Source organism: Aspergillus homomorphus (genome assembly GCF_003184865.1).
Source record: "Aspergillus homomorphus CBS 101889 unplaced genomic scaffold BO97scaffold_1, whole genome shotgun sequence".
NCBI classification, from domain to species: domain Eukaryota; kingdom Fungi; phylum Ascomycota; class Eurotiomycetes; order Eurotiales; family Aspergillaceae; genus Aspergillus; species Aspergillus homomorphus.
Window position 1 is genome coordinate 1,225,538 of NW_020291887.1, and position 12,108 is coordinate 1,237,645.

Genomic DNA, 12,108 nt, shown 5'->3' on the forward strand with positions numbered 1-12,108 from the left:
CCTATCGATTTCGAGGTTATGGATGTCTCTAGGTCTTTTAAGCCAAAGCGAATGAAAATTCAATCCCGGTTCAAATTGTTTTCCCCCCTCAAGACTACTAAGCTCTGGCAACCTGTTACCGGAATCTCTGTGCCGATGTGTTTGGGCCGGTTGATGTCCCATCCCCGTTCATCATTAGTGTTGCAGCCCGGGGCACTTTCTCAGCTCTCGGGTGGTACTGGTGACGCAGCCATGCAGCCATACATGTATGTGTATGTACTGGTTGATGTATCTAGCTATAGTGGCTGGCTCCCTATGTCATAGGTAACAGCATAGAGCAGTGGGTAGTTAACCAGGATTGATGCTCAATACATCAAATAACATTTACTAATCATATTTCGCGGAAACTCGCGCGCAAAGCTGCATTCTAGTGAGCTTACTTCACTGTTATACTGGGTCAGAACGCCTGATCTAGATCTTTTAGTCTTGTAGGTACTGATGGGAACAGGGTAGATAATGCAAGCGAAGAGATTGGTTTTGTGGAGTCGTATAAAGGAAGGGACAGGATCAGATACGGAAGACACCCAGACACCCCCCCCTTCAACCTAACTATGGGGTCTATCTAAATGGCACAGTACTTTACTAAGAACCCTGCTCCAGGTTCTGCTCGTGTGCTGGTTGCGGCAGTACGAGTAGGTTGCTCGAGTTGTCTGGGGAATACAGCTCTAAATGGGTAGTAAATTTCATCTGAAGCTAAATACTAGCCGGAGACTGATAGTGTATAAGTAGAACTATTAAAAGATAAGAAGTACTTTGAAAAGAGAGTTCAACAGTGTATAAATAAAATTATTAAAAAGGAAGTACTTATAACTAGACCTACTTTTAGAATTCAGTTAAGTATTTATACTAGTATACGTTTCTATAGGCCGGCTAATATCAGTATTCGATAATACGGTTAGTAAGATGCTGAAAATTGGTCTTATTAAATTCTTTATTTACTACTTTTTACTCTTCGATCAAAGTGTTGAACACTATTTTAGGACTAGCATTGATGTGAACTGGGGCTTCACTAACGCTAACACAATGAACACTTTCCCAACCTTAATAGGAATATTGGACATATATTATAAGGTTATTCAGGGGGTGTAATTGAGGGAATTAGGAACAAGAGCCATAGAAGAAGCGATCCAAATTCTAACAGCACAGAAGATCCGCGAGTTACTGATACTCTGCGGAATCGGTAATCATAGTGACAAGCCGATGAAGCAACATATCCTTGGCATTTTTAATTTCAGTGAGTACTCGGCCGCTCTTGGGAAGGGTCGCAGGTGTGCTGACGTATATTCTGGGGCTGGGAGCTGTTTGCGGACACCCAGTGGGAGTCTTGATGTCAGCATGAAGGTAGGAAAGCAAAGGCGGGAACTGGGCTGTCGATTATGACTACCTTATATATCCGCCATGTCGCCAGACTCCTCTACGATTTTACATTTTCTTCTTCTAAAGAGAACTTGGCTTTATTACTGGCACTGGTAATTTATTCATCGGAAATAAGCACGATCTGAAGGTCACAAAATGGTATGTTGATGCCTGTATAGTAGAACTACAACGTGTTCTAAACCAGTTAATAGCCTCGTTACACACGCCAAGAGATCAACAAATGGAAGGAGGTGTTCTCGCGGATTGTAAGGCCAAGCGCACCCCTAGATGAGTTATACTAATACTGAGGGAAAACAGAACACTAATGGCGATCGTATGTCCGCATCCTGACTGATTGCTCAAGCTGCTTATGCATTCGATAAGGTTTCATTGAGCCCTATGAGCTTATTGCAGCAGCCAAGGAAGATGGGCTAGAAATGAGTGACGAGGAGGCCAGGGAATGGCTTAAAGACCTCGACTGCAATGATAACGGCAAGGTTGAATTCAGCGGTATGTCAATTCAGTATGTCATTCTGGACCGTCCATACAGCTAATTATGTGGTACTACCCGAGTGACAGAGTTCATCAAGAGATTCGGAGAGAGAACTTAAGAGCTGCAGGCCCGCTACGAAAGTCAAACTAAACTGTGCCAATTCTATGTGCTATCTTTCATATAAGTAATTCGGTCGGCGACATAGCGGATATATTACGAAGGAATTCTATAATTACCAAGGCCTCTTCAGCAAAGCTGTGCTGAGGTTTGCAAAGCTTGTGAAATCTGGGGTCTGTGGAATTTGACTTGAAATCCCTTTAAGGATTAATCTGTAATGAAATGCTCACTATATCTGTAACGGAATGACCATTTGATCCTGGCCACGCCACTTGTCTCTGATTTGCTTGGCTAGCTCTAACCAGCGCCAAGTTGACCTTGTCTTCACCTCAGTGGGATATCGATCGCTGGAGATTTCATAGGGGACACTGCCCCTGTAATGCGCTTACTAGAAGACCCAAGAACCATGGAACTGATGGGATTCATAGGCTGTGGGGAAAGGACAAGCCCAACAGTAAACTGCTCTGGAACGCTCTTAGGGCAGATTCTTTGGGCATGGATACCTTAAGAGGATCGCCATTGGAAAGGGTAGCAGAGTTGGGCAGTCTGCTACTGTACAGATGACACCCGTATGCCAGGAACCGAGGAAGTGGAAAAGGGGTCTTTGCATTTGCAGTATGATAGAGGAAATATCTCGAGATGATAAAAACCTGCACCAAGACACCCTGACACCTAATCTACTCATAGTACACTGCTTCTATAGTCATTCTGCGGTCGTAGCCGCTTTTGGCCGCTGAATAGCCGTTTCATCGTTATATGTATTTTGAATAGCTGGTCAAGACCTCTGGAATATAGTACAATACCCCTCCCCCCAGGATATCTTATAACTAGAGATATAATACAGCCAGCCTAGATTAAGATATATATTTCAGCATAAATACCTGTATGATAGTCATAAGCAACCTATCTTGAAATATAGACTAAGGAGTCTAGTATCTAGTATATAAGTATACAGGTATTGAACCTATATATATATTAAAGATACACAGAGGTAGGAATTCTTTTACAGGATATACTATTACTTACTGATCCTGATATCATCAGATAGATTTAATTGAGAATATAGTTATGGAGACCTGAAAAACAACAAATTACATTCAGATAAAGTAAAGCTAGAGGAAACTCTAGTAGGGACTCGCAGCAGTGTTAACGAACGTATAAATTGATCATCAAAGCTGGGTGTAGGGGTGAAAAACTAATTAAACCATCCAGTAGCTGGTTCCTGCCGAAGTTTCCCTCAGGATAGCAGATCCTTGAAGTGGTGCTAAGTATGCTGTCACAACCACCAGAACAGGGACGACCAGCGGATCCGATCTGGCATTTGGGGCACCAGACCGGGCTTATGAACTTGAGCATGGAATACAGATCTTTAAAAAGACATAGCCGAACAGTCACATACACACGACTAAGCCTTCAAGAAATTGTAACACAATCACATACACCCATCCAAGCCCTCGAAAATCAAAACGATTGTGGTATATATACAATGCCTTCTCAACATCTCCACATTCCCCTAACCACACACTACCCTCTCACCCACCATCCACACAACCACACCCCAAGTCCCAGCGATACTAAACCCCCTAAGCAACCGCCCTCCCATCAACCTGCACCCTATTCTCCCGATCAATCTGCATAGTCCCATGGGGCAGGGTATGCGCCAGCGCAGGCGCCACAGGCCGCTTGACTACCTTGGGCGCCCTACCCACTAACTCCTGCAGCACCTCCTCCACAGCCTGATGGAGATCATCGTTGAACTCCCGGAACTCGGCGTCCCAGGTCGTCTCGCGCGTGTCCGGGATGCTCATGTACCCGTGCATGTCGGTCAGCCCGGCGGCGCGCACCATCTGGTCGAACTCGACTCACTGCCTCTCCATTCCCGTCTGCGCCGCCACCAGGTGCATCAGGAACCGCTCGTTCTTGCTGCCGTCCGCCTGCGTGCCTGTCCCCCCGATGCCCAGGCACGTCACCAGTCCGTACGTCCGCAGGCCCATTGGGTCGCGCTCGCCCTTTTGCTTTCCCATCTCTACCGACGTGAAGCCTGCGGGGGGTTGGGGGGGCCAGGTGTTTGTTCGGAGTTTGAAGTTTGCGTTGTTGTTAATGGTGGTGGTGAGCGATTCGTCGGGGCTGGGGGCGAGTGAGTCGTAATCGTCGTAGAGGTAGTACTCGCCGTCGAACTCGTCCAGCTCACGTTTGTGGCTGCCTTGTTTACAAAGCTTGGCTGCTTTAGCCCATGTGGCTTTCGAGGCTTTGATTTTCGCGAACGGGTTCGTGTTCTTGGTTGACCGGTCTGCTAGCGAAAGGTCGTGGTGCTCATCGACTGAGGCCGGGGCAATGGCCGCAGCTGAGGTGAGGGCTGTGCTCGCGAGGAGGGCGATCAGGGTATGGCCAAAGAGCATGGTTGTTATTTATATTGGGCGTTCGGGCTTGGTTCCAAACGAATGAGTTGAGATTCGATCTCCAGAGGAAGGACTGACTGTGGCGAGTTGGTGTAGCCATCACAGTTGCATACTGATTGCGCTTCATCTCGGTTCCCCTGTTCGAACTGCGTACTGTCCAACATCGTCCTCAGGGCCAAGTTACCTGAAGCTTCAATGTGCATCTTGTTCTCAAACTTATCCAACCTCTCTTCTGCTTTGTGAAATAGAGGGTATTCTGGCCCCTAGGCCCAACAGGTCGACCCCCAACGACACCGTATGTGGTGCATTTGTAGTGTTAAATGTAACGTTAGAAGAAACTGGGCTCCCTGTGCGCTGATTCACTGCAAGCCTTCCGGCTGTTAGTCTGACAGCCGGACAGCCACGGAGCATGGCCCTGAGTATGGAATATGTGGTCCCTTGCAGGATGATTGATGCACATGAATCAGGCACCAGTCAAATCCGGGGGCCGTATGCGCGTTTTATGCTCCGTTAGGCGTAGTATTGTCCTGGTGAATCACTTTTGGGGGAGATCTTATGTCCGATTTGCGAACCGAGATTGACGGGGGTTCATGGGATCACACCGGAAGTGACCGGGAAGGATGGGGCCGTTTCTTGGCTGGTAGGGCTGGTTTGGATCCAGGGTCCTTGAGTTGGTGTCAGATAGACTGGTGGCATTATGGTGCTGCGGAAGGAAGATGGAGGGCCGCCTCTGTAGCTTCAACGGTTAGCGGCTGAGGCGCAAACGTGAAGTAACTTGATTTGCTCTCTCGAACCCAAGCCTGTTCTGAAACTACTTAAAAGCTCTATGGTAACTATGGATGTCCACATTGGCTTTGGAGAATAATCTCAATAACGTTTGTAGACCGGTTAAAAGTGACAGACCGAGTCACGGAACAACTACACGCGCTGGTAGGAGATTGGCCCAAAGGACTTAGATTGCCATGAACGAGCCAAAAAAAAAAGGATCAAGGCAGGCCCAACAAAGCCAACTCCGGCCAGTGTCCTGTCAGATCCAACAGCTGCTTGGCTTTCCATTGCCATCCCTCTGGCTGGATGAAGCCGCCTCCTTCCTTGTAAGAGTCCAGTGAGACCCCCAGTGCTTCCAGGGGAAAGAGCCAGAATCCGAACGCCGGCCGAACGGCATTCTCCAGGTCCTCGTTTCGATATTTCTCATGCTTGGCCCCAACGGGCCACCTATGCTTCCACCTTCGCAGAAACTGACCGAGCGGGCCGGGATCCTCCTGTGCTTCTTCGTCTCTCTCCTCCGTCGAACGGTCGTCGTGAGGTTCTCCCTTCCAGATGCGATCCTCCTTGAGCAGCCACTTCTCCGCACTAACACGATCATGAACTTGTCCATTGGTCGGCTCAAACGAAAGAAGAAACCGATACTGGACATGAGAGGGCGACACGCCCCACCGCAGCAGCAGCCGACCCCAGAAATCGAACATTACGCGCGGATCCATGCAGCCCACAAAGACACGCTTCAGATCCTCAGCGATATCACGCGGGTCCCGGGGGAGACGATCAAAGGTTGTCGTCGTGACCATGATGGGGAACGAGCGGTTGAAGAACGTCTCGGGGGTGTCAAGCCCACTATACCAGCCGAGAACCTGGCGGCCAAACCGCGCGACCTCCATGAAAAAGACCTCACGCAGCTGCGTCAGAGTCTCAACAAACGCGGTCCGCGCGCGAAGGCTTACGTCGGCCGAATCCAACGAGCCGAGGTCATGCGCTTCTAGGTCATTGAGATTCAGGGCGAGCTTGAGAAGGCCGACCCCGCGGCGGTCGTAGGTGTTCTTCACATCATCCAAGAACGCAAGGAGCGTCGCCTTGACTGGGTACCTGGCGTGGAGCTGCAGAATGTCGTACTCGGGGTTGAAGTGGAACGCCCCCCCGGCTTTGGGCGGCGTATGGTCGTCGTGGGCTCGGAAGTCACAGGGAATGTGCACGCGGTAGAAGCGTAGGGCGGCCTCCCGCGCCTCGCAGTTGACGCGCAGCAGTTTGCTCAGTGATGATGTGCTGCTGACCACCACGCGATAGCTTTTCGCGGGAGGTTCATCGGGTGCATCTGTGTCTGTCGCTGGCATGAGCCCTATTTGGATGAGACGCGGACGTTGCAGCGAGTACTGCCATATCTTCAGCCGAAGCTCGGTAGGCAGGAGAGGGAAGGGCTGGAAGGTGAGTTCCTCGGTGTCCGAGGCAATGTAGTTATAGATCTGTAATTGTGGTTGAGGCGACATCTGGAGCGCTGGTGGGTTGAGATTGGATTCTTTAGTTCAAGATGAGAGAGTTTCAGGAAAGCATCCGTCTATGGATGTTATCGAGCCAGCAACAGACCATCCTGTCTGTTGAGGTAGACCAGACCAGGCCCTGTCAGCTGAGTCAGATTCAGTAGCTGCTGCTAAACATGTACAGCCTTTATCGATCCATCCAAGGGGTTCAACAAGTGCCACTTCCTCCCGGAATCGGCCCCCGAAGATAGAAATGTCAGAAAACTGAAAGAGGATGAGGTTCAAGTTACATTAACAGGCAGTACAAAGTAAAAGGACAACATGATCACGTGATTGTCATATCCATCTCAGTTCTATCCAAGACAATATGTATCTCAGGGACGCCGACTTCCCGTGCAGATCAAAAGCATCCACCTGGTAGTTCTCCGTGGGCAACCACGTCAGTATCATGCTCGAGCCGACGATGACTGTACCGATCAGGGGGCCGATTCAGTGGGGGTGGTAGTGCGCAGACCAGCCGTAGAGAAGCAGGCCAAAGGAGAGCATGGCTCAGGTAGGCATTGTGACCGACAGACGATGCATGGGCACAGACTGGCTATAGAATTGCTAATGATATCCAGCTTAGCTTTAGGATAAGCCAACTGTTGCCCTCCCCTATGCTTGTCTCGAATACAACTAACAAACAGAAATCAGGCAAGATGCAACCTCACGTACCTCCCAAACTGTGCTCGGCATGCATCTCCAAGAGTGGAACCATCAATTACCATCAGCACTATGCCCAGACCCCTGTAAGGCTTACTCAGACGGAGTTCCGGGCGTAAGCAGCCTAGAACCAAGTCAAACTCGAACTAGTTTACCAAGTCTAGTCCAGTGGACGCTTCGCCACGACGACCACCCGCGGAATCGACAGCGCAGCTCCGTAGACACACTCCCGATACCCAGTCTGAATCAACTGCAAGAACTGAGCAGCGGCCTCCAATCTGCCCTGGCCCGCCAATCGCGCGGCAAACTCCTCCATGGTCAGCAGATGCTGGTCGTTGAATGCGCGAATCAACTCTGGGGGCTCATCGTAGTAGTCGAGCTTCGTCTCGACAAACCTGGCCTCCGTCAGCAGCTTTGGCAGTTCCAGGACTCAGTCATGCCGGCCCCCGGCGTAGCAGGCCTCGCGGATCTCTTCCAACGCCGGCGCCCCGGTGGACGGGTCGACCTTCTTGACGCACATGTTGACGCAGTCCAACTCGTCCCATTGCAGATAGCCTCCCGGCTTGACTAGCTGGAAGAGATGGCGGAGGACCGGCTTGGGGCCCACGCCCGAGAGCACGAGGACGAGGAGTCGGACGTGGAAGCCCAACACTTGGCGCCAGAGGAAGTGCTGCAGGTTCAGTCGAATCACTGACCGGTGGTCTTGTTGCAATGCATATTCCAGCCCGTATGCCAGACGGAAGCTGGCTTGAGAGGAGAAATTTAAAAAAGCTATCGTTATCTGACTAGTGTGACAGTATACATTGAACATTGATGATGAAGCACCGGTGTACCGGTAAGATGGGCTCGACTATATAGTGCTGTGAGTAGTAGTAGAAGTGATACTAAGCATTCGGAAGCTTCAGCCATGGTTACATCGCGTTGTGGGGGCGTAAGCAATGGCGCAAAGGCCTATTGCTCCCATCTCATTCCTTGGTGGAATAATGGCTGGTCTTCGGAGCAAGGCCAAGCTGAGCGTGCTTAGATACGACCGCTGAGAAGGTGGTAGATAAAGCTTTGTGCAGTCGAACTCGAGCATACCCCATTCAATACAGAAGGATAATTAGTCTACTCATATAGAATATGATGCAATGAAAACATCTTGGTCTCTGCAATTTGGCCACGTGGTATATCTGTGTAGAACTAATGCTTATTCCACTATAGTAGGCTATTAAACACGTGTAGACCTTACTAGGTATTAAATTCACTAGAATCCGCACTCGCAGATCGCTTGGACCCAGTTCCGCTAGTAGGATCGGTATGGGTTTTGTCCCGAGGAGGGTCTGTATAAGAAGATAAGTGAGAAGTTGTTAACGAAGTGCAATAAAAGGAGGAAATTTCAGGATAACAGATCGATCGATTACTACAGGACGTTCGAGCTGGTGAAGCTCTGGTGACATACCGATATACATCACCGGCTACTCATATCTTCTTCCAACCTACACCTCCCAAGCTCACAAAAGAGACAATCCAACTAAACAAGAGTACCAACCCAATGCCCACCCACAACCCAAACTCCACAAAACAGAGTCGAATCCCCATCAAAATCAACAGCATCAGCTTAGCATCAGCAGCCTCAGCAGCCTCCTCCAACTCCCGCATCAACTGCCCCTCCGCCAACGCATCCCACATCTCTTCCTCCTCCTCCTCCTCCTCCTCCCTCATAACACCCCTTGCCTCCTCGACACGAGCCTCAAACGCCCCCTCCCCCCCCTACAATCTGATTGTACCACCAGTAATTCACAGCCCAATCGCCGGAGAGACCACATTTGATCACGCGGCCGCAGAAGGAATCGACGTACTCTGTCGTGACGGCCGCGGCGGCCGCCTGCTCATCGAAGGTCTGCTGCTCGATTGGCGAGAGCACTGTGGGTGAGTGCTGGTGGAGTAGTCGTGAGAGGAGGACTTTGTCGATCTCCTTGATGTCAAGGCCGACGTCTTCTTCGTGTTCTTGGTCTTGTCGTTGGGGATGATGTCTGGGGTTTGGGCTTAGGTTTGGGCTTGCGCGGGGGAGGGTGGGGATTGGGCTTTGCTGCTGTTAGTCAGTTAGTGGGTAAGTTGCATGTTAGTTGGGGATGGATGGGTTGATGGTTTGGTGATGCTTGGTACTATTAAGGATCGGGTTATATCTATAGTTGCGCGTTGGGCGTTAATTTTCGTTGTGCTATGCATTTTAAGGTAGATATCTCGCAAATGGTCATCTCTAGCTGGAAATTACCTGGGATCGGTGATATCTTCCTCTATCTGGCTTTGTTTTCGGAAAGCTCTACAGTCATCTTTCCCTTCGTCGAACAGAGGGTCGCCGGAATATAACCGGTGAATATCTGCCAGGGTGGTGAGCTGTAAGTCAGGGCAAAAAGGATAGATAGGGCAGGATGCTCGATTGCGCTTGTTGCTGTCTATATACGAAGGGAATAGAGAACGAAATTAGACACGAAATATATACAACAGCATGCATAACAGCTAACATGTCACCAGACCATCTCCTCTGGCGCGGATTTGCGTCTTAAGATTGCCATAGCTAAGTATACAGTGCAACCACTACTGAACCGCTCCCCATAGAAGGGTTCACCCTACAACCATCCAAACTCTCACGATAACAAAGAAAAGATATGAATTGCTACCAGGACTGTACATGATTGAACAAGACGTGAAAAAAATAGAAAGTTTAGAAACACCCCACAGAGACATACACTCCTCGCCCTGCTCTAAGAATCAAGAAAGAAGAAAAGAAAAATTGGATTTAACTTTCTTGTACTTTTTCTTCCCCTTGACTCCCCGTCGTTACCACTCTCAAAGGAATTACTGGCCGGGGGCGATCAATTTGCCCTCATTCCGGCTGTTAGGGTGCCATCCACCGGCATAGGGGGACTGGCCACCGAGCTGCTCGGAGTGCTCGCGGATCCGGGCCTCCAGCTCGGGGCGGAAGTGACGGATCAGACCCTGGATGGGCCAGGCGAAGGCCTCACCCAAAGCGCAGATGGTGTGGCCCTCCACCTGCTTGGTCAGCTCCTGGAGCATGTCGATCTCACGCTCGCGGGCCTGGCCGGTCTCCATGCGCTGCATCATCTGCATGGTCCACTTGCTGCCCTCACGGCAGGGCGTGCACTGACCGCAGCTCTCGTGCTTGTAGAAGGTCGACAGGCGGGAGATGGCGCGGACAATGTCGGTCGACTTGTCCATGACGATGACGGCGGCGGTACCGAGACCGGACTGCGAGTCCTTGAGGGCGTCGAAGTCCATGAGCTGGTCGTCGCAGATGTCCTTGGGGAGGACAGGGGTCGAAGATCCACCGGGGATGACGGCCTTGAGGTTGTCCCAGCCACCACGGACACCACCGCAGTGACGCTCGATCAGCTCGCGGAGGGAGATGGACATCTCCTCCTCGACGGTGACGGGGTTGTTGACGTGGCCGGAGATACAGAACAGCTTGGTACCAGCGTTGCGCTCACGACCGAAGGAGGAGAACCAGCTACCGCCACGGCGCATAATGGTGGGGACCACCGCCACGGTCTCGACGTTGGTGACCGTGCTGGGACAACCGAACAGACCGACCGCGGCAGGGAATGGGGGCTTGAGACGGGGCTTGCCGGCCTTACCCTCGATCGACTCAATCAGAGAAGTCTCCTCACCACAGATATAAGCACCCATTCCACGGTGGATGTAGACGTCGAAGTCGTAGCCCGTGCCGCAGGCGTTCTTGCCGATAAGGCCGGCCTCGTAGGCCTCGTTGATGGCGCGCTGCAGGACGGTGGCTTCGTGGTAGAATTCACCACGAATGTAGATGTAGGCGGCGTTGGCGTTCATGGCACGGCCGACAACCAAGCAACCCTCGATGAGCTTCTGGGGGTCCTTGCGCATGATTTCACGGTCCTTGCAGGTTCCGGGCTCACCCTCATCGGCGTTGACGACCAGGTAACGGGGGCGGGGATCCTTGTCCCAGTCCTTGAAGTTCATGAAGGACTAGATGCCAGAACCGGTCAACTCCGAATCGGCCAATCGACGGTCTCCGCAGAGAGGGGAAGACTTACGTATTTCAATCCGGAGGGGAAACCGGCACCACCACGGCCACGAAGACCGGAAGCCTTGATCTCAGAAATAAGCTGTCCACCAAGTAAAGATAATCAGCATTGAACCATTCCCGGTGTTCCATAACTATCCACGTGTCGGAGGGGGGTTGAATGAGTTGTGTTGGGGCCAGCGTACCCAATCGTGGCCCTTGAGCACGATGTCCTTGGTGCGGTGCCAGTCACCAAACTTCATGGCCGACTTGAGATCGGCTCCATGGTGTCCGTAAAGGTTGGTGAAGATGCGATCCTGGTCCTTCAGACCGCCATAGTGTCGTACGGGGGGAGCGTTGTCCTGGACAGTCGCGAAAGAACGGGCAGCCGGGGCCTGGGCTCGGAGGGAGCGGGAGGAGAGGTTGGCGATGGAGGAAGACGAGGGAGCCGCCGCTCGGGATATCATGGTGAATGCTGGCCCAGTGGCTGCGCGAAGAGACTGGGAGAGAGGGGTCAATTGGGGGAGGAGGCGGAGGGGGTTCGAGATGATGAAGGCGTTCAGTAGTTGAGCTTCCACCCTTCCGGCGCGGCAATTCCTGCGCCTGCTGAATATCCGCCTTTCCCCGCCCGCTGATTGGTCCCTCACAGATCACATGATGTATAATGTGTCAGCCATCTAATGCTGCTTATTATGCATTTTGTATCTGTTC

The 12,108-nt window shown here is 51.3% G+C and overlaps 4 protein-coding genes across 4 annotated transcripts; 1 reads left to right on the top strand and 3 right to left on the bottom strand.

Moving 5' to 3' along the window:
- Window positions 1-1,453: 1,453 nt before the first annotated feature.
- On the top strand, window positions 1,454-2,109 carry BO97DRAFT_402115 (EF-hand domain-containing protein). Its single transcript, XM_025694414.1, has 5 exons — window positions 1,454-1,554; window positions 1,608-1,661; window positions 1,714-1,729; window positions 1,780-1,905; window positions 1,975-2,109. Exons 1-5 carry the CDS (start codon window positions 1,552-1,554, stop codon window positions 2,004-2,006), a joined length of 231 nt encoding a protein of 76 aa, XP_025556705.1. The 5' UTR covers window positions 1,454-1,551; the 3' UTR covers window positions 2,007-2,109.
- A 1,479-nt stretch (window positions 2,110-3,588) lies between these two features.
- On the bottom strand, window positions 3,589-4,440 carry BO97DRAFT_474516 (uncharacterized protein; the record flags this gene model as incomplete). The annotated part of the gene is made up of 2 exons (XM_025700327.1): window positions 3,872-4,440; window positions 3,589-3,808 (listed from the first exon to the last, which is right to left on the bottom strand). The coding sequence occupies exons 1-2, from the start codon at window positions 4,402-4,404 to the stop codon at window positions 3,589-3,591; spliced, it is 753 nt and encodes a 250-aa protein (XP_025556706.1). The 5' UTR covers window positions 4,405-4,440.
- An 855-nt stretch (window positions 4,441-5,295) lies between these two features.
- BO97DRAFT_474517 (2EXR domain-containing protein) lies at window positions 5,296-9,673 on the bottom strand (the record flags this gene model as incomplete). Its single annotated transcript, XM_025700328.1, has 9 exons — window positions 5,296-6,673; window positions 6,763-6,802; window positions 7,371-7,395; window positions 7,456-7,482; window positions 7,586-7,753; window positions 7,877-8,208; window positions 8,841-9,110; window positions 9,142-9,429; window positions 9,668-9,673. The coding sequence occupies 9 exons, from the start codon at window positions 9,671-9,673 to the stop codon at window positions 5,391-5,393; spliced, it is 2,439 nt and encodes an 812-aa protein (XP_025556707.1). The 3' UTR covers window positions 5,296-5,390.
- A 340-nt stretch (window positions 9,674-10,013) lies between these two features.
- BO97DRAFT_467098 (NADH-quinone oxidoreductase subunit NuoF) lies at window positions 10,014-11,953 on the bottom strand. The gene is made up of 3 exons (XM_025699619.1): window positions 11,604-11,953; window positions 11,429-11,500; window positions 10,014-11,360 (listed from the first exon to the last, which is right to left on the bottom strand). The coding sequence occupies exons 1-3, from the start codon at window positions 11,862-11,864 to the stop codon at window positions 10,200-10,202; spliced, it is 1,494 nt and encodes a 497-aa protein (XP_025556708.1). The 5' UTR covers window positions 11,865-11,953; the 3' UTR covers window positions 10,014-10,199.
- Between the last annotated feature and the right edge of the window lie 155 nt (window positions 11,954-12,108).